The sequence below is a fragment of the Chlorocebus sabaeus genome, chromosome 3 (genome assembly GCF_047675955.1).
Source record: "Chlorocebus sabaeus isolate Y175 chromosome 3, mChlSab1.0.hap1, whole genome shotgun sequence".
In the NCBI taxonomy this organism is placed as follows: Eukaryota; Metazoa; Chordata; class Mammalia; order Primates; family Cercopithecidae; genus Chlorocebus; species Chlorocebus sabaeus.
Window position 1 is genome coordinate 92298682 of NC_132906.1, and position 20941 is coordinate 92319622.

The 20941-nt window shown below is 46.8% G+C and overlaps 1 protein-coding gene across 6 annotated transcripts in view; it reads right to left on the reverse strand.

The window, feature by feature from the left end:
• Positions 1-20941, reverse strand: part of CARS2 (cysteinyl-tRNA synthetase 2, mitochondrial) — a 64543-nt gene that overhangs the window by 17584 nt on the left and 26018 nt on the right. For 4 of the 6 annotated variants that reach the window (XM_073014492.1, XM_038007883.2, XM_007960891.3 and 1 more), the window contains 4 exons: positions 20443-20526; positions 13906-14035; positions 4336-4469; positions 914-981 (listed from right to left, as the gene is read on the reverse strand). In XM_073014492.1, coding sequence (XP_072870593.1) covers positions 914-981; positions 4336-4469; positions 13906-14035; positions 20443-20526 — 416 coding nt within the window. Of the gene's footprint in view, positions 1-913; positions 1502-4335; positions 4470-13905; positions 14036-15305; positions 15662-20442; positions 20527-20941 lie in introns of those variants that run through there. The other 2 variants (XR_012092619.1, XM_038007888.2) reach the window with 2 other exon arrangements.

The window sequence follows — 20941 nt, forward strand, 5'->3', positions numbered from 1 at the left end:
TGTCTTTGGCCAGTCTAATTTAGTAATTAATTTAGGCTCCCTGGTGAGAGAATCTAAGCCGGGTAGGGGGAAAAGATCCTACACAGCAAATACAGCAAAATAATCACAACCATTGAATCTGGGTGCAGCCGTAGTGACGTTTCTTTCCACTTTTCTGTAGGTTTGAAATTCTGCCCGGGATAAAGTGGAAAAAGTCTACGTAAGGAAACTACATACAAATTATTTTGTGAGGAGCAGTCCCTGTTGGTTTATCCTAAATCTGATGGGTACAGCTTTCACTGGTTTGCTGTTTAGGTGGTGAGATCTGGATACTATTCTTCTCCATTTATTTTGCAATTAAATTAAATCTGGCTTTAAAGACAGGCCAGAAGACAAAGGAGGAGCTCAAACTATGTCAGCCAGAGCCCTCCGTGCGTGCGCCTGTTTTCCATTCACACACGGAAATTCCCATTCCATGTGTCAGCACCACAGCACGATGACATTGTTCAGGTTGGTTAAGGATCCAGCCAGCTCTGAGCCTATTAAAGGCAAACAGCAAAACCCAAACAAACCCCAAAGCCACACTAGGAGGCGGCAGTGGATGAGGGAGGGAAGGAAGTTAGCAGATGCACTAAGGGAGAGACAACCATTATAAAAGGAAAAGACAAGGAAGAAGGCGCCAGCCATGAAACCCGGAAAGAGAAAGGTAAGCTCCACCAAGAAGAGACTGTGGAAACCCGCAGGAGGCGCACAGTTGTGAGATTAGGTGGAGAGCCACTTAAGGTGGGAGGGAGGTGAGGCAGGTCTCGTCCTAGGAAACGGGCCAGAGGGCACTGGGAATGGATTTCTGTGGTTCTCAAATGACACAGAAGCCTCTGAGATGGGTTCCACGAGCTATCAGCACCTCAGAGATACTGTACAAAAAGCACATTACCTTAATAGTAATGTAGTTTTTTAACGATTTGGACATTTTTTCTTCTTTGCCTTTCACATGCAAATGCCCTGAAACAAAAACAAAAGCATTCAGTGTGAGCTGAGTGAGGAGACTCTCTGGCTTCAGGGACACATGGCTTCCCAGGAAACGAATGGGAACCTGCACGTATCCAATGTACAGACCAGTGTATGTTGGTATAAACCTGCCCCCAAATCTTCACCCGTGCTGGGCCTTCTGGGAAGACACAACCTGCCCTTGTTCCATGGTTCAGGGACACAGCCCCACACCAAGGGCAGATGGCAGGGGTGTCCCAGCTGACTCAGAAGCTAAATAAGAACCAGCAACCGTGGTGCCGACAGCGGTATTTCATCTATTTTCCCCTTTCCTATAACTCAGAGATACTGATTTAACAGACAGCATCCGGAGAAAAGACAGAGCTCTCATTTGGCAAATCAGGCACTTGGCGGTGAAGCTTGTTGACCGTCGTCCAAAAACAGAGTGGTGCTTGTGGGTCTCCGAGTGGGAAGAATCAGAGGTTCTGTGCAGCTGTTTTCACAGACTTCGATGACACGGGTATTATTTCATGCCCTGTGTATGTGAAGGACAGGAGGAAAACCAAACCCATTTAAGGAACTCCTAAATCTGACCCTGAAATTCTCCCTGGCCTGTAGCTTTACAAGGCTCATCTCCAAGAGAAGTGCTTTCTGTTTCTAACAGAAGACTGTTCCTCTTTTTCTGACACAACCTCAGATAGCAGTGCTCCAGGCCGGACACGGTGGCTCACACCCGTAATCCCAGCCCTTTGGGAGGCGAAGGCAGAAGGACCGCTTGAGCCCAGGAGTTTGGAGACCAGTCTGGGCAACAAGGCAACACCCGGTCTCTACAAAAAAATTAAAAATTAGCTGGGCGTGGTGGGGCACACCTGCAGTCCCAACATCCCAGCAACTCAGGAGGCTGAGGTGGGAGGATCGCTGAGCCCCGGGAGGTTGGGCCTACAGTGAGCTTTGTTCATGCCACTGCACTCCAGCCTGGGCCAGAGAGACACTCTGCCTCAAAAACAAACAAACAAACAAACAAACTGATTAGACTGTGATTTCCAAAAAAACATATATAACTTTGAATATGTAATTCTATATAACGTGATTACACCAAAACTGATATTTGGAAAATGAAACACATTTGCTAAGTCCTGAATGTTTATGTCCTCCCAAATTCCTGTCTAAATCCTCAGCCCTCAGGTGATGGTAACTGAAGGCAGGGCCTGTGGGAGGTGATAAGGTCACAGGGGGCAGAGCCAGTGTGAATGGAATCAGTGCTCTTATAACAGAGGCCCCTGGAGAGCTGACGGCCATCTACGAAGGGGAAGCAGGCCCTTCCGGGACACCGAATCTGCCAGTGCGCAGACGGAGGCCTTCCAGCCAGCAGAACCAGGAGGAATTCATTGCTGCTGTTCATAAGATGCCCGCTTTTAGTATTTGGCTATAGCAGCCCTAACAGGCTGGGATGGCGTCTGCCCACGTAGCTCGTCCATCCACTAGGTACAGGAGAACAGGTGTAACTTCTCCTGTGTCAGGAGACACTGATGTTTTGTTTGGGGCCAAACTAGGATGAAAAAGATTCCTGGGCCGGGCGCGGTGGCTCAAGCCTGTAATCCCAGCACTTTGGGAGGCCGAGATGGGCGGATCACGAGGTCAGGAGATCGAGACCATCCTGACTAATGCGGTGAAACCCCGTCTCTACCAAAAAAACACAAAAAACTAGCCGGGCGAGGTGGCGGGCGCCTGTAGTCCCAGCTACTCGGGAGGCCGAGGCAGGAGAATGGCGTAAACCCGGGAGGCGGAGCTTGCAGTGAGCTGAGATCCGGCCACTGCACTCCAGCCTGGGCAACAGAGCGAGACTCCGTCTCAAAAAAAAAGAAAAAGAAAAAGAAAAAGATTCCTGGTATCTTAATAGGTGGTAAAAAAAAAAAAAAAAAAAAAAAAATCACTGGAAAAATAGCAACAAAACTTTCCCACGGGGTGCGGTGGCTCACGCCTATAATCCCAGCACTTTGGGAGGCAGAGGTGGTGGATCACCTGAGGTCGGGGGTTTGAGACCAGCCTGGCCAACATGGTGAAACCCCGCTTCTACTAAAAATACAAAAATTAGCCGGGTGTGGTGGTGTGCACCTGTAGTCCCAGCTACTAGGACAGCGGAGGCAAGAGAATTGCTTGAAGCCGGGAGGCAGAGGTTGCGGTGAGCTCAGATAGTGCCACTGCACTCCCAGCCTGGGGGATGGAGCAAGACTGTCTCAACAACAACAACAACAACAACAGCAGCAAATGCTTTCCCATTCCCACATCAGAAGGTGAACACGACCTCCGTTTCTAGACCCCCGCCCTCCTCATTACCTGACAGGGCCAAGCGTCACACAGCTAAGGCTGCCCTTTCTGCCCCCAGCTCCACACTCGCTGAAGGGCTCATGGCAGGTCGTGGTGTCAATGACAAACCCTGACCTACTGAAGGGGATACATCTGCAGACATACATCTGCAGACAGAAACGTGCCTGCGGAGAGAGCAACGCCAGCTCCTCAGATAGTTCAGCAGGTGCTGAACTGAGCCCTGAACGAAGTCACTGAGGAAGTGACTTTGGGGCAATCAGCCTCATCTATTTACTTTCATGAAGAAACCCAAGTGAACCCTGCTGCGGACCAGAAAACCGGAACACTTCTGCATTTAACGTCACCTCACTGTGACATCCTGATTTCCCTTTCAAGGATTTCAAAAACTAGTATTTGTTAATTTTCTGTATTTTAGATGTCAAAGTTTGCATCTCCAAATCCTATCACTACCAAACACTCTTTATATTTCTTCATCTCAAATACCTTAGCTGGCCATTCCCAAAAGGTAGTAAGACTAGCTAATTCTGGCCCTGTAAACTTGGAAATATGACTCTTCCAGTGCATCCAGGTGAATTCCAAAACTGCTGGGTTTGAGGTGTTGCTTAACTCATGGTGTAGCATCCACTTCTGAGAGCAGACAGCTGGGGTTCATCAATGAGGGGTTTGAACAGTGGAAGAAAAGGCAATGATTTTAGATGATGGCAGAGATGTCTAGTGACAATATTATAGCTTCAGAAAGGAGTGTTCATAATTATCATTACATTGTACTACTTGAAGTTCCTTCCTAATAGATTTACTTGAAAGAAACATATATAGAACAGCATTGCCAAACATTTTCCATATTCTAGTCAGTTCCAGAAAGGTATAATCATTGCTGCAATCCAAGGAATTTCATGTCCAAATGATTGAAACTCAAAAATAATTTAAGAGGCAAATCCATTTCTTGACCTATTATGTATTTCCAAATGTAGCTGTTCCGCCGACAAAGGCAGAACTGCCAGCATTGAAACAGAACAAATTAAATCTGAAGTTAGTACTTACCAGAATGCAGAAAATAATTTCCCCACTGCTCGCACTGATGAAAGACTTCACACTGTGCAATTTCGTTTTCATGATGTGGAAAAGCTAAATCTATCCCACCTGAATGGATATCCAGTTGACTTCCAAATACCATACTGCAAGACACAGTACAAAGTAGTGAATTCATCCAGTCAAGCAGCACATTTTCTTCTAACCTCAATTATTGACTCCTTCCAGCCTTTTTAATTCAATGAATAAATGAATCGCAGTTTTAAATCAATTTGCATGATAATTTAACTGATTCAAATGAAAACTGAAATCCTGTCATCACAAACCCATAATTCATGACTTTTCATCCTAGTAAAGGGACATTCTTTCGGCTCCAGGTTCGTTCTTTTCTTCTGTTTTCTTTCTTTCTTTTCTTTGCTTTCTTTCTCTATTTTTTTAACTCAAAAAATTACCTTTACTTACTTTCTTTATTTTATTTATTTATTTATTTTTGAGACGGAGTCTCGCTCTGTCGCCCAGGCTGGAGTGCAGCGGTGTGATCTCAGCTCACTGCAAGCTCCGCCTCCCGGGTTCCTGCCATTCTCCTGCCTCAGCCTCCCTAGTAGCTGAGACTACAGGAGCCTGCCACCGTGCCCGGCTAATTTTTTGTATTTTTAGTAGAGATGGGTTTTCACTGTGGTCTCGATCTCCTGACCTCATGATCTGCCTGCCTCGGCCTCCCAAAGTGTTGGGATTACAGGCGTGAGCCACGGCACCTGGCCTACCTTTACTTACTTTCAATAGGTAGAGTTTAGTGACTTTCCAACTTTAACAAGAGATGGAACTATAAAATCATGACAATGTTTCATCTGGCTTTTGCAAAGGTAACTAACAGTCACACAGGAATAACAAGGTAAGAGAGTTCAAAGCAACACATGTTGCCATTTCTCCTACAGCGCTGTGCTATGCATCCACAAAAACCACATTTTTGCAAACCCACACACTAAAATTAATGGGGTTGATGGGGGAAATGAGGCTGGGCCAGCCCAGTTGAAGCTGTGTCCCTGGACCAGCTGCAGAAGCATGGCGATGCAGCAAGCCGGTGGAATTTCTTAAGATGATAGATATAGAAGTTTCTAAGGTGCCAGCACCCCGTGGAGGTCCTTCCTGCTCCCACTGGTCTGGCTCCCCATGCTCGGGGAAGGACTGCACACGCAGGTCTCAAGCCTGAGGAAACGGGCATCACAGAAACACACGTTGTAGCGTGACGTTCTAAGATTTTTACATCTTAGCTATGGGTCGTCTCAGGGTAACTCTAACATTCCCTGCAGTTCAAATGCTGGGAAGGAGACTGTGGGACCAGGACTGGGGAGGAGATGGGAGGGGCCTCATTTGTATCTGGATGGGCAATTCTCCCTTACGAAGATCTGAAGCCAACACAACGACGTGAAAGTTTCACAAGCTGAACGATGGGGCCACAGCCTTTACTATGTTAGTCTCGCTCCTGATATCTACGTTAACACCTATTTTAAAATCAGAGGAGGCTCAGAAGGAACAACAATGGTCTCTTCATTATTTAATCTTTCTACAAAAATAAGGTATTTTACAGTAACATTACATGTCAAACTCACTATATGTTTTCTACCTGCTTTAGAGAAATTATTTGTATCTAAAAAACGGATCTACAACCCAGTTTATATGCCGTGGTCTGCTATTCAGTATTGATAAACACACAGAAGTAGTTAAAGTGTGACTGGTGACTGGACATTTTTAATTTTTTTTAATCAAAAGTCAGGCCCATGCTTCCTGCTAACAACAGAGCTTGAGCTCATCTGGAAACGACGGAAGCGTTTCCAGATGAGCCGCATAACCACAGTGCAAGGGGTGGGGGCTTAGCAGCAAAGGGAATCTCTTTCTGGGTCTTAAAGAAGACCCACCAAAATTCAGACAGGCAGGTCGTGGGGCACAAGGCTTCCCTCCTGGTGGAATGAGGTGACCCTACTCTGGGCTGAATACTCACTCAAGCAGTCTGGGAGTCCATGAATGGAGCAAAGTCCTCTCATGGGAGATAATTATCCCCACCCAACCCCCTCTATACCCAACCAGGAAACACATCCCCGATACGATGCCCACAGGTTTCGGGGTGACTGGATTTATCCATCTGAAAATCTTTGATGTAGCTAATAGCTTAAAATGTTTACCTTAATCATCCTTTCCTGTGTTTGTAAGTTTTTTAAAACTATTCATTAAAATAAACATTTGCTATCAAGTATACTAAAATCCATGAGTTAACAGTGATTTTTTTTAAACCCTGTTTCTGGTGTCACTTCCAAGATGGCCAAATAGGAACAGCTCCAGTCTGCAGCTCCCAGCATGAGCAACGCAGAAGAAGGGTGATTTCTGCATTTCCAACTGAGGTACCAGGTTCATCTCACTGGGGCTTGTTGGACAGTGGGTGCAGTCCACGGAGTGTGAGCTGAAGCAGGGTGGGGCATTGCCTCACCTAGGAAGCACAAGGGGTCAGGGAATTCCCTTTCCTACCCAAGGGAAGTCGTGACAGACGGTACTTGGAAAATCGGGATACTCCCACCCTAATACTGCGCTTTTCTAATGGTCTTAGCAAACGGCACACCAGGAGATTATATCCCACGCCTAGCTCGGAGGGTCCCATGAACATGCAGCCTCGCTCACTGCTAGCACAGCAGTCTGACTGCAAGGCAGCAGTGAGGCTGGGGGAGGCTCAGCGACTGCCATTGTTGAGGCTTGAGTAGGTAAACAAAGCAGCCAGGAAGCTCGAACTGGTGGAACCCACCGCAGCTCAAGGAGGCCTGCATGCTTCTGTAGACTCCACCTCTGGAGGCAGGGCATAGCTGAACAAAAGGCAACAGAAACTTCTGCAGACTTAAACGTCCCTGCCTGACAGCTTTGAAGAGAGCAGTGGTTCTCCCAGCACGAAGTTTGAGATCTGAGAACGGACAGACTGCCTCCTCAAGTGGGTCCCTGACCCCCAAGTAGCCTAACTGGGAGACACCTCCCATTATGTGCCAACTGACACCTCATATAGCCAGGTGCCCCTCTGAGACAAAGCTTCCAGTGGAATGATCAGGCAGCAACATTTGCCATTCTGCAATATTTGCTGCTCTGCAGCCCCCGCTGGTGATACCCAGGTAAACAGGGTGTGGAGTGGACCTCCAGAAAACTCCAACAGACCTGCAGCTGAAGGTCCTGACTGTTAGAAGGAAAACTAACAAACACAAAGGACATTCACACCAAAACCCCATCTGTACGTCACCATCATCAAAGACCAAAGGTAGATAAAACCACAAACATGGGGAGAAAACAGAGCAGAAAAGCTGAAAATTCTAAAAATCAGAGCACCTCTTCTCCTCAAAAGGAGTGCAGCTCCTCACCAGCAATGGAACAAAGCTAGACGGAGAATGACTTTGACGAGTTGAGAGAAGTTTTCAGACGATCGGTAGTAACAAACTTCTCCGAGCTAAAGGAGGATGTTCGAACCCATCGCGAAGAAGCTAAAAACCTTGAAAAAAGATCAGATGAATGGCTAACTAGAATAAACAGCATAGAGAAGACCTTAAATGACCTGATGGAGCTGAAAACCATGGCACAAGATCTACGTGATGCATGCACAAGCTTCAGTAGCCAATTTGATCAAGTGGAAGAAAGGGTATCAGTGATTGAAGATCAAATGAATGAAATGAAGCAAGAAGAGAAGTTGACAGGAAAAAGAGGAAAAAGAAATGAACAAAGCCTCCAAGAAATATGGAACTATGTGAAAAGACCAAATCTACATCTGATTGGTGTACCTGAAAGTGACGGGGAGAATGGAACCAAGTTGGAAAACACTCTTCAGGATATTATCCAGGAGAACTTCCCCCAATCTAGCAAGGCAGGCCAACATTCACAATCAGGAAATACAGAGAATGCCACAGAGATACTCCTCGAGAAGAGATACTCCTCGAGAAGAGACACTCCTCGAGAAGAGCAACTCCAAAACACGTAACTGTCAGATTCACCAAAGTTGAAATTAAGGAAAAAATGTTAAGGGCAGCCAGAGAGAAAGGTCGGGTTACCCACATAGGGAAGCCCATCAGACTAACAGCGGATCTCTCAGCAGAAATTCTACAAGCCAGAAGAGGGTGGGGACCAATATTCAACATTCTTAAAGAAAAGAATTTTCAACCCAGAATTTCATATCTAGCCAAACTAATCTTCATAAGTGAAGGAAAAATAAAATCCTTTACAGACAAGCAAATGCTGAGAGATTCTGTCACCACCAGGCCTGTCTTACAAGAGCTCCTGAAGGAAGCACTGAACACGGAAAGGAAAAACCAATACCAGCCACTGCAAAAACATGCCAAATTTTAAAGACCATCATTGCTAGGAAGAAACTGTATCAACTAATGAGCAAAATAACCAGTTAACATCATAATGACAGGATCAGATTCACACATAACAATATTAACCTTAAATGTAAATGGGCTAAATGCTTCAATTAAAAGACACAGACTGGCAAATTGGATAAAGAGTCAACACCCATCAGTGTGCTGTATTCAGGAGACCCATCTCACGTGCAGACACAACATAGGCTCAAAATAAAAGGATGGAGGAAAATCTACCAAGCGAATGGAAAACAAAAAAAAAAGCAGGGGTTGCAAACCTAGTCTCTGATAAAACAGACTTTAAACCAACAAAGATCAAAAGAGACAAAGCCATTACATAATGGTAAAGGGATCAATTCAACAAGAGGAGCTAACTATCCTAAATATATATGCACCCAATACAGGAGCACCCAGAATCATAAAGCAAGTCCTTAGAGACCTACAAAGAGACTTAGACTTCCACACGATAATAATGGGAGACTTTAACACCCCACTGTCAACATTAGACAGATCAACGAGACAGAAAGTTAACAAGGATATTCAGGACTTGAACTCAGTTCTGCACCAAGTGGACCTAACAGACATCTACAGAAATCTCCACCCCAAATCAACAGAATATACATTCTTTTCAGCACCACATCGCACTTATTCCAAAATTGACCACATAGTTGGAAGTAAAGCACTCCTCAGCAAATGTAAAAGAACAGAAATTATAACAAACTGTCTCTCAGACCACAGTGCAATCAAACTAGAACTCAGGATTAAGAAACTCACTCGAAATCACTCAACTACTTGGAAACTTAACAACCTGCTCCTGAAGCACTACTGGGTACATAACGAAATGAAGACAGAAATAAAGATGTTCTTTGAAACCAATGAGAACAAAGGCACAACATACCAGAATCTCTGGGACACATTTAAAGCAGTGTGTAGAGGGAAACTTATAGCACTAAATGCTCACAAGAGAAAGCAGGAAAGATCTAAAATTGACACCCTAACCTCACAATTAAAAGAACTAGAGAAGCAAGAGTAAACACATTCAAAAGCTAGCAGAAGGCAAGAAATAACTAAGATCAGAGCAGAACTGAAGGAGACAGAGACACAAAAAACCCTCCAAAAAAAAATCAATGAATCCAGGAGCTGGTTTTTTGAAAAGCTCAACAAAATTGATAGACTGCTAGCAAGACTAATAAAGAAGACAAGAGAGAAGAATCAAATAGACGCAATAAAAAATGATAAAGCAGATGTCACCACCAACCCCACAGAAATACAAACTACCATCAAAGAATACTATAAACACCTCTATGCAAATAAACTAGAAAACCTAGAAGGAATGGATAAATTCCTGGACACATACACCCTTCCAAGACTAAACCAGGAAGAAGTTGAATCCCTGAATAGACTAATAATAGGCTCTGAAATTGAAGCAATAATAGCCTACCAACCAAAAAAACACCAGGACCAGACACATTCACAGCCAAATTCTACCAGAGGTACAGAGAGGAGCTGGGTACCATTCCTTCTGAAACTATTCTAATCAATAGAAAACGAGGGAATCCTCGCTAACATATTTTATGAGGCCAGCATCATCCTGATCCCAACCCTGGCAGAGACACAATAAAAAAGGAGCATTTTAGACCAATACCCCTGATGAACATCGATGCAAAAATCTTCAGTAAAATACTGGCAAACCGAATCCAGCAGCACAACAAAAAGCTTATCCACCACAATCAAGTGGGCTTCATCCCTGGAATGCAAGGCTGGTTCAACTCACGCAAATCAATAAATGTAATCCATCACATAAACAGAACCACAGACAAAAACCACGTGATTATCTCAATAGATGCAGAAAAGGACTTTGACAAAATTCAACAGCCCTTCATGCTAAAAACTCTCAATAATAGGTATTGATAGGATGTATCTCAAAATAGTAAGAGCTATTTATGACAAACCCACAGCCAAAATCATACTGAATGGGCAAAAACTAGAAGCATTCCATTTGAAAACTGGCACAAGACAGGGATGCCCTCTCTCACCACTCCTATTCAACATAGTGTTGGAAGTTCTGGCCAGGGCAATCAGGCAGGAGAAAGAAATAAAGGGTATTCAATTAGGAAAAGAGGAAGTCAAATAGTCCCTGTTTGCAGATGACATGATTGTATATTTAGAAAACCCCATCGTCTCAGCTCAAAATCTCCTTAAGCTGATAAGCAACTTCAGCAAAGTCTCAGGATACAAAATCAATGTGCAAAAATCACAATCATTCCTATATACCAATAATAGACAATCAGAGAGTCAAATCATCAGTGAACTCCCATTCACAATTGCTTCAAAGAGAATAAAATACCTTGGAATCCAACTTACAAGGGATGTGAAGGACCTCTTCGAGGAGAACTACAAACCACTGCTCAATGAAATAAAAGAGGACACAAACAAATGGAAGAACATTCCATGATCATGGATAAGAAGAATCAATATCGTGAACATGGCCATACTGCCCAAGGTAATTTGTAGATTTGATGCTATCCCCATTAAGCTACCAATGACTTTTTTCACAGAATTGGAAAAAACTACTTTAAAGTTCATATGGTTTAAAATTCAAAAAAGAGCCTGCATTGCCAAGACAATCCTAAGCCAAAAGAACAAAGCTGGAGGCATCACGCTACCTGACCTCAAACTATACTACAAGGCTACAGTAACCAAAACAGCATGGTACTGGTACCAAAACAGAGATATAGAACAATGAACAGAACAGAGCCCTCAGAAATAATACCACACATCTACAACCATCTGAACTTTGACAAACCTGACAAAAAATGGGGAAAGGATTCCCTATTTAATAAATGGTGCTGGGAAAACTGGCTAGCCATATGTAGAAAGCTGAAACTGGATCCCTTCCTTACACCTTATACAAAAATTAGTTCAAGATGGATTAGAGACTTAAATGTTAGACCTAAAACCATAAAAACCCTAGAAGAAAACCTAGACAATACCATTCAGGACATAGGCATGGGCAAGGACTTCATGACTAAAACACCAAAAGCAATGGCAATAAAAGCCAAAACTGACATAAGGGATCTAATTAAACTAAAGAGCTTCTGCATAGCAAAAGAAACAACTACCAGAGTGAACAGGCAATCTACAGAACAGGAGAAAAGTTTTACAATCTACCCAACTGACAAAGAGCTAATATCCAGAATCTACAAAGAACTTAAACAAATTTACAAGAAAAAATCAACCCCATCAAAAAGTGGGTGAAGCATATGAAGAGACGACACTTCGCAAAAGAAGACATTTATGCAGCCAACAGACACATGAAAAAATGCTCATCATCACTGGCCATCAGAGAAATGCAAATCAAAACCACAACGATATACCATCTCACACCAGTTAGAATGGCGATCATTAAAAAGTCAGGAAACAACAGGTGCTGGAGAGGATGTGGAGAAATAGGAACGCTTTTACACTGTTGGTGGGACTGTAAAGTAGTTCAACCATTGTAGAAGACAGTGTGGCGATTCCTCAAGGATCCAGAACTAGAAATTTGACCCAGCCATCCCATTACTGGATATATAGCCAAAGGATTATAAATCATGCTGCTATAAAGACACATGCACATGTATGTTTACTGCAGCACTATTCACAATAGCAAAGACTTGGAACCAACCCAAATGTCCATCAATGATAGACTGGATTAAGAAAATGTGGCACATATACACCATGGAATACTATGCAGCTATAAAATAAGGATGAGTTCATGTCCTTTGTAGGGACATGGATGAAGCTGGAAGCCATCATTCTCAGCAAACTATCACAAGGACAAAAAACCAAACACTGCATGTTCTCACTCATAGGTGGGAATTGAACAATGAGAACACTTGGACACAGGGTGGGGAACATCACACACCAGGAACTGTCATGGGGTGGGGGGAGCGGGGAGAGATAGCATTAGGGAATATACCTAACGTAAATGACGAGTTAATGGGTGCAGCACACCAACATGGCACATGTATACAAATGTAACAAACCTGCACATTGTGCACCTGCACCCTATAAGTTAAAGTATAATGGAAAAACAAAACAAACCAACTCCATTTCTACAAATAGGAAACATACAGGCAGTTATTCACTAGGGAGATCTGTAACAGTGAAACACTGGTAACAGTCTAAACGAACGGCTGCCTGCAGAGGGTCAGGCCACACAAACCAGCACCACCGTAACAAACTAATTATAGGCTGGGTGTGGTGGCTCACGTCTTTAATTCCAGCACTTTGGGAGCCTGAGGCGGGCGGATCACCTGAGGTCGGGAGTTCAAGACCAGCCTGACCAACATGGAGAAACCCCGTCTCTAATAAAAATACAAAATTAGCCGGGGTGGTGGCACATGCCTGTAATCCCAGCTTCTCAGGAGGCTGAGATAGGAGAATCACTTGAACCCGGGAGGTGGAGGTTCCGGTGAGCTGAGATCGCGCCATTGCACTCCAGCCTGGGCAAAAAGAGTGAAACTCTATCTCAAAAAAAAAAAAAAAAAGAAAAGAAAACTAACCGTGGCAAGCCCCATGGGCAGCTGCGTAACACAGGGCACGGGTGGTATGCTGCCTGTCACAGGCCCCACCCGAGGGGCCCCTGGCTGCGGGCAGAGCCATAGGGTGTGGACACCTGAGGCGTGTCCAAAAAGGACCAGAGAGAAGGCGGAGAAGGCTCCAGTGAGAGGCAGAAATAGGGAGAGAGATGGTGTTTCCAGAGCAGGGGATGCCACAGTGGGTCAGGAGAGCAGTGTGGTGGGAGAGCACCCTGGCTGTGAGTTGCCTGAGCTAGAAGAGCTGGCGGGAAGGCGGAGAGGGATTTGGGGGCTAGAGAAGTGTGAAGCGAGGGGGGATGTAGGTGTGAGCACTCTGCTCCAGGGCCCCGAAGACCAGCAACTGCAGAGAAGGGTAAGGGAACAGGGCAGCTGCAAGTGTGAACCAAAACGCAGCCCCTCCACTAAATGGAGGAGGTGCTGAGGTCAGGAAAGCTTGATGTGTCATGGGTCTGGTTCACCACCTCCCATGGCCTGTCACACTCCAGGAAAATCTCTTCCCAGAAAACCACCTGTGGGCACACATGCCAGGCTGCACCTGTTCCCATGCACATCCTCTGCTGCCCTAAGCAGACACCAGGGAAACGTGAGCCCCAACCCCCACGAAGCGGCAGGCACCTTACCTAGCGATGGCAGAGCACTCGATGTGCCAGCCCGGCCTCCCGGGTCCCCAGGGAGAGGCCCAGAACACCTCCTGGGGTTTGGCCGCCTTCCACAGGGCAAAGTCACTGGCATGACGCTTGTCAGAGTCCGCTGCAGATGACAAACAGTGCATCAGCGGAAGGAAGCTCAGTCACCCCACCATGGATAACGTTCCCCCTACCTCACCTCCAGACAGTTACCCCACCACGGAAACCTACTCACCCCACCATGGGAGTCTAGACAGTTACCCCACCACAGAAACCCAGTCACCCCCAGCACAGAAACCCAGACAGTCATCCCCACCACGGAAACCCAGTCACCCCACCACGGAAACTCAATCATCCCACTACCGAAACGCAGTCAGTCACCCCACCATGGAAACCCACAGTCACCCCCACCACAGAAACCCAGACAGTCATCCCACCACGGAAACCCAGACAGTCACCCCCACCACAGACACCCAGACAGTTACCCCACCACGGACACCCAGAGTCACCCCCACCATGGAAACTCAGACAGTCACCCCCACCACGGACACCCAGACAGTCACCCCCACCACAGAAACCCACAGTCACCCCCACCACGGAAACCCAGTCAGTCACCCCCACCACAGAAACCCACAGTCACCCCCACCACGGAAACCCAGTCAGTCACCCCCACCACGGAAACCTACAGTCACCCCCCCCAACGGAAACCCACAGTCACCCCCACCATAGAAACCCAGTCACCCCACCACGGAAACCCAAACAGTCACTCCCACCACGGAAACCCAGATAGTCACCCCCACCACAGAAACCCACAGTCACCCCCACCACGGAAACCCAGACACCCCACCACGGAAACCCAGTCACCCCCACCACGGAAACCCAGACAGTCACCCCACCACAGAAACCCAGACAGTCACTCCCACCACGGAAACCCAGACAGTCATTCCCACCACGGAAACCCAGTCACCCCACCACGGAAACCCAGTTACCCCACCACAGAAACCCAAACAGTCACCCCCACCACAGAAACCCAGACAGTCACTCCCACCACGGAAACCCAGTCACCCCCACCACGGAAACCCAGTTACCCCCACCACGGAAACCCAGTCACCCCCACCACGGAAACCCAGTCACCCCCACCACGGAAACCCAGTCACCCCACCATGGAAACTCAGACAGTCACCCAGTCACCCCACCACAGAAACCCAGATGGTCACCCTGCCACAGAAACCCAGACAGTTACCCCACCACAGACGCCCAGACTGTCACCCCTACCATGGAAGCCCAGACTGTCACCCCATCAGGGAAGCCGAGGCTGTCACCACCACCTCACCCCCCCCACAGAAGCCCAGATAGTCACCCCCCACCACAGAAACTCAGCCAGTCACCCTCACCAGGGAAATCCAGCCAGCCACCCTGACGGAAGCCCCTGCAGCTGCCGGTGGGCAGCGCGCCCCGGGTGGTTTCTCTTTGAAGGAGGCCTGCACTTCTTGCTCACTCCTGTTTCACCCACGTGAGGAACAGGAGCACCGGCAACGCTTTCATCTCAGATGCCCCAGCGCACAGGGAGAGGTGGGCGGCCAGGAACCCACAGGCGCTCATTTCTCAGGAATGTACTGTGGACTGGGTGGGGTTTTCCCAGTTTTCCTTATTCTGTCTGACGAGAAATGCTCTGTTTATCAGTAACTGAGTTGCAGGGCTGTTTTTTCCCAAAAAGATACTAATCACACAGAGTGAAAAGTGTGTGATCATGTCAGGTGGGCCTGAGACTCTGAGCGACGTGCCCGTCACCGTGTGGCGAGGCTGCCAGGGGTGCATGCTCACCAAAACCCAGTGTCCCATCTGCCCAGGACAGGCATGCCCCCATGTGCACAACGTCCTGATATCACCCTTTCCACCCGGGAGCGCTGACACAGGCGTCCATCACCTTTGATGAATTTAGAGAGGTTGAACCGTTTTGGTGCAGACACGGATGCTTTTCCTGGGTCGGACTGGACAGGCTATGTTTTCATGGCTAGTCATTTCAGTAAGGACAACATCCTGTTATTATAGGAATTGTCCGAGCAAACAGAACAATTCCTACACAGTGCATGGAAAATGAGAGCATCAGTAACACCCTATGCTGAAGGAAAATACTTAAGGACAGAAAATGTGGCCAAGGATTGTATTTCCAGCCAAACTGACTTTGAGGTGGAAGGCAGCACACTGTCATCCACAGGCACAAATTCAGGGACTACTGTTCCCGAAAAAGGGCTCTTCCTTCAGAAAGTGCTGGGGAATGAGCTTCAAAAACAACAGGGAGAACGCGGACCTGGAGATGGCAGGAACGGGGGAGAGTGGGCGGGGCTGCAGGAGGCAGCGCAGGCAGAGGCTGGGCACTCCGACACACAGACACGTGGGGGTGGGGAGGAGGCACGTGCATGGGAAACTTATAATCGTGGTCAAGCCTAGGGCAGGGCTGGTCCATGATGGACTAAAGCAGGTGGATGCCCACTGGGTATCCTGTCACACCTGGTGTCCTGAAAGGCCAGGATTTGCCACAGGGGAAAAGGGAACCACACATGTGAACAGACAGAGGGGTTAATGAAACCCCGCGGCCTGGAATATGAGTATCAGTGCGACCTACGGAGCACATGTGTTCATCACCTCAGTCTACGGGAGAGGCCAGGAAACAACGACAGACGGCAGCAACGAGCATGCGCGGTGCCCACGCTGTGTTCTCAAAACACCGCTTCCCATCAAAAGAAAAACGGGAGCCGGGCGCGGTGGCTCACGCCTAGAAACTCAGGACTTTGGGAGGCCGAGGCGGGTGGATCACCTGAGGTCAGGAGTTCGAGACCAGCCTGACCAATATGACAAAACCGCGTCTCTACTAAAAATACAAAAATTAACCAGGCATGGTGGCGGGCGCCTGTAATCCCAGCTACTCTGGAGGCTGAGGCAGGAGAATCGCTTGAGCCCGGAAGGCAGGGGTTGCAGTGAGCCGAGATCACGCCATTGGACTCCAGCCTGAACAACAGTGACACTCTGTCTCAAAAAAAAAAGGAAAGGAAAGGGGAAAGGAAAGGGGAAAGGAAAGGGGAAAGGGAAGGGGAAAGGAAAGGGGAAAGGAAAGGGGAAAGGAAAGGGGAAAGGAAAGGAAAGGAAAGGGGAAAGGAAAGGAAAGGAAAGGAAAGGAAAAAGGAAAAAGGAAAAAGGGAAAGGGAAAGGAAGAAAAGGAAAGAAAGAAAAGAGAAAAATGGGGCTCCCAGGAAAAACAGCTTATTTCAAGATGAGCCAGGAATATCTTATCTTATCGGACAGCCACAAAACTATCAACTACAACAGGGCTGAGTGTAAGGGACTTGGGAGTTGCTCCCATCAGCAAAAGAGGGGGCAAGCCGAGGCTCAATAAGGTGACGGCAGCAATGGATTAAAACGGCACGTGCAGTGAAGCCCACGAGCTCTCAACAATGAAAGAACAGGAACTGGTCACCGCCAGAGGAAGATATGGAAGCCAACTCCTTATTTTGAAAACTGGTCAATTAAGGAAAAGGTCCTACCTTTCTTATACAAACTGTACCACCGAGTAACCAGACGACAGTCTGCCTATATAAAAGTATTCCAGCAAATGGGCCAGGCGCGGTGGCTCACACCTATAACCCCAGTACTTTGGGAGGCCGAGGGGAGTGATCACCTGAGGTCAGGAGTTCAAGACCACCCTGGCCAACATGGCGAAACCCCATCTCTACTAAAAATACAAACATTAGCTGGGTGTGATGGCATGCCCCTATAATCCCAACACTTTGGAGGCTGAGGCAAGGAGAATTGCTTGAACCTGGGAGGTGGAGGTTGCAGTGAACCGAGATCATGCCACTGCACTCTAGCCTGGGCAACAGAGCGAGATTCCATCTCAAAAAACAAACCAAAAAGGTATTCCAGCAAATAAAGCAGAAATGATGGAATGGGAGTTGCGCCACCATGCACCCTCCTTTTGCAGTGAAGGATCTAAGCCTAGAGCGGCCAGAGCTGCTCACACACAGAGAGGTACAGCCCTTAGTGTCTCCCAGTGAGGAATATACACACCATCTACAAAGTAGCCTTCTCCAGAAATTTAGAACTGGATTAAGCCTCTAGATTCAACTACCAATTTGCAAAACACACACAGGACAGAGGGAAATGTTACAGACACTCCAAAACTCAGAGCAGGCGAAATCCCACTGCGGGAACCGTGAGACACATGATGTTTATCCCGCAAACGAGCAGCAAGGAGGAAAAGCCAGGGGAGGGACGTAAGGACTAAAAACAAGAAGACACAAGTAAGAAACAGCTAAGGCTAAGTGTCGTGTTTAGGGACACGTGTTTGAGCAATTAAACCCACTCAGAAAGATGAGGAGGTGGCCGCTGTCAGAGTTATGGCAGTAGTTGCCTCCAAAGCAGGGCAGGGAGGCTGGTGGCCAGGGCGTGGCACCCGGAGGACCCAGGTGCCTTCACTCCCTTGCCATTGTGGTCTCCTTCCACTAGGTGGTGACCGCGGGGTCTCCACTGAACACAAATTCACTGAGCTGGGCATTTTTGTTTGTTTGGCAGAGACAGTAAGGGGTCTCACTACATTACCCAGGCTGGTCTTGAACTCCCGGCCTCGAGTGATCCTCCCACCTTGGCCTCCTAAAGTGCTGGGATTACAGGTGTGAGCCACCATGCTCAACCAAGTTGGACATTTTTTAATAGTGTTTTCTATTGTGTTATTATAACAATTTAAATTTAAAATTAAAATGAAAACACCATTGCTTTGGAAGTAACATACGCTAACGCATTAAACTCTTTTTTCACCATATGTAAAAATGGTGATTTTATTATCTTTGTTTTGTGTAATTCTATTTCCTAATTTTGTACCATTATAAATTATATAAATATGTTGCTTTTGTAGAAGAAAATATTTTTTTATTTTAAAAAGCACAGCTGTGAAGATGTGGAATGACAGAATCATTCCTCACTGGTGGGGATGCAAAATGGTGGAGCCGCTCTGGAAGAAGCTGGGCAGTTTCTTACACAAATAAGGCTCTTCCCAGAGGACCCAGCAATTGTGCTCCTTGGTATTTGCCCAGATGAGCTGAAAACCTGCACGTGGATGTTTACAGCAGCTTTATTCATAATTGCCAAAACTCAGAAGCAGTGAAGATGCCCTTCAGTAGGTGAGTGGGTAAGCTGCTGTAAATTCAGACACTGGGATGTGACTCAGTGTTAAAGAGAAACGAGCTCTCAGCCATGAAGAGACATGGAGGAAAACTACTGTGTATTCCTAAGTGAGAGAAGCCGTTCTGAGAAGGGTGCACAGTATGTGACTCCAACTATATGACAATCTAGAAAAGGCAAAACTGGAGACTGTGGAAAGACCAGGGATTTCCAGGGATGGGAAAGAGGGAGGGATGAGCAGACGGACCACAAAGGATTTTTCAGGGCAGTGCAGGTATCCTGTGTGATGCTGTAACGGTGGAAACATGTCACTATACATTCACCCAAACCCAGAGCACACAGCGCCGAGAGTGAACCCTGACGCCAACTCCGGTCTCTGGGCGAACCTGATGTGTCAATGGTGGGGGATGCTGACAGTGTGGGGGGCGACGTGGAGGGTAGCAGGTAGAGAGGAATTCTCCGTACCTTACTCTCAAATTTGCTATGAAGCTAAAATGGCTCTAAAAAACAAATCTATTAAATAAATAATTTTTAAAAACCCTCCTGATGCCAGAATGTACAACTCTCAGAAACTTCTCCACACGTGTTAAGCACAGCCCACACGGCCTGCTGGTAGCCATGCCTCACACGTGGAACACATGGGCTTCTGTGTTCCGGCCCGTACAGGGAGTGGGACAGGACAGCACAGAGGGTGAAGGAACGAACCTGAGGGGTCAGTGCTGTGGATGATTAGGATTCATCAGCAGTTTATGGGGCAGAAAGACAGTGCCTAAAACCAGAAACACCTTGAACAATCTCTAGGGTTTGTCCCTGTTATTCTTGTTTGGTTCCCTAAACACTACGCTTTTCAAATTATTTTAAATTTAGTTCCATATACTGCACTTACTATTTCTTCTCCATAAAAATGGTTTTGACATAATAACTCCCTGGAATAGAATAGAGCAAGGAAGAGATTCAAATAGATTGGAAGTTTAACACATGGTTAAGACACATATGGGAATTAAATGTACGGTAACAGCAAAACACAGAAGAATGCGAAAATATGACGGACGTGTATGAGGTTTTCATGTGCACTGAAAATCCTGGGAAGGAAACAGGAGACCAGCACTGTCTCCAGGGAGTGGAGCCAGGCACGCTGGTGGCGGGGGTGGACGATGCCCTACTTGCCATTTGAACTTTATGCCTCACAAGCTGGAGCCATCCAGAGAAACCAAATTAAATTTAAAACACAGGTGGCACCTGGGTACCGCCAGTGTCTGAGCAAATGGAGGGGTCTGCGCTCCAGATCTCATCTCCCCAGAACTGGGACCCGAGGCAGAGGTCAGGGACCCACAGGGCTGAGCCCGGTCAACCCACCTGGCTCTCCGACTGGACCAGGGACCACGCCGACCAGTTTGCCATACTTGTCTCCTCTAGACGTCAGATCGAAGTAGACATTGCCTGTTTATAAAGGCAATTATGAATCCATCACTTCTCAGTCTAAACATCAGCATATAGACAAGCTTAACATCTAACAAGTAATTAGAATTTAAATACAGAACATAGCATTTGGCCCCAATATACATATATAGTATTTATATTTTTATAGACAGGGTCTTGCTATGTTGCTCAGCCTGGAGTGCAGTGGATTGTATCATAGCTCACTATAGACTTGAACTCCTGGGCTCAGGCAGTCTTCCCACCTCAACCTTCCCAGTAGGTGGAACTACAGGCAGGACACCATGCCTGGCTTAATATATATATATATATATATTTTTTTGAGACGGAGTCTCTCTCTCGCCCAGGCTGGAGTGCAGTGGCCGGATCTCAGCTCACTGCAAGCTCCGCCTCCTGGGTTCACGCCATTCTCCTGCCT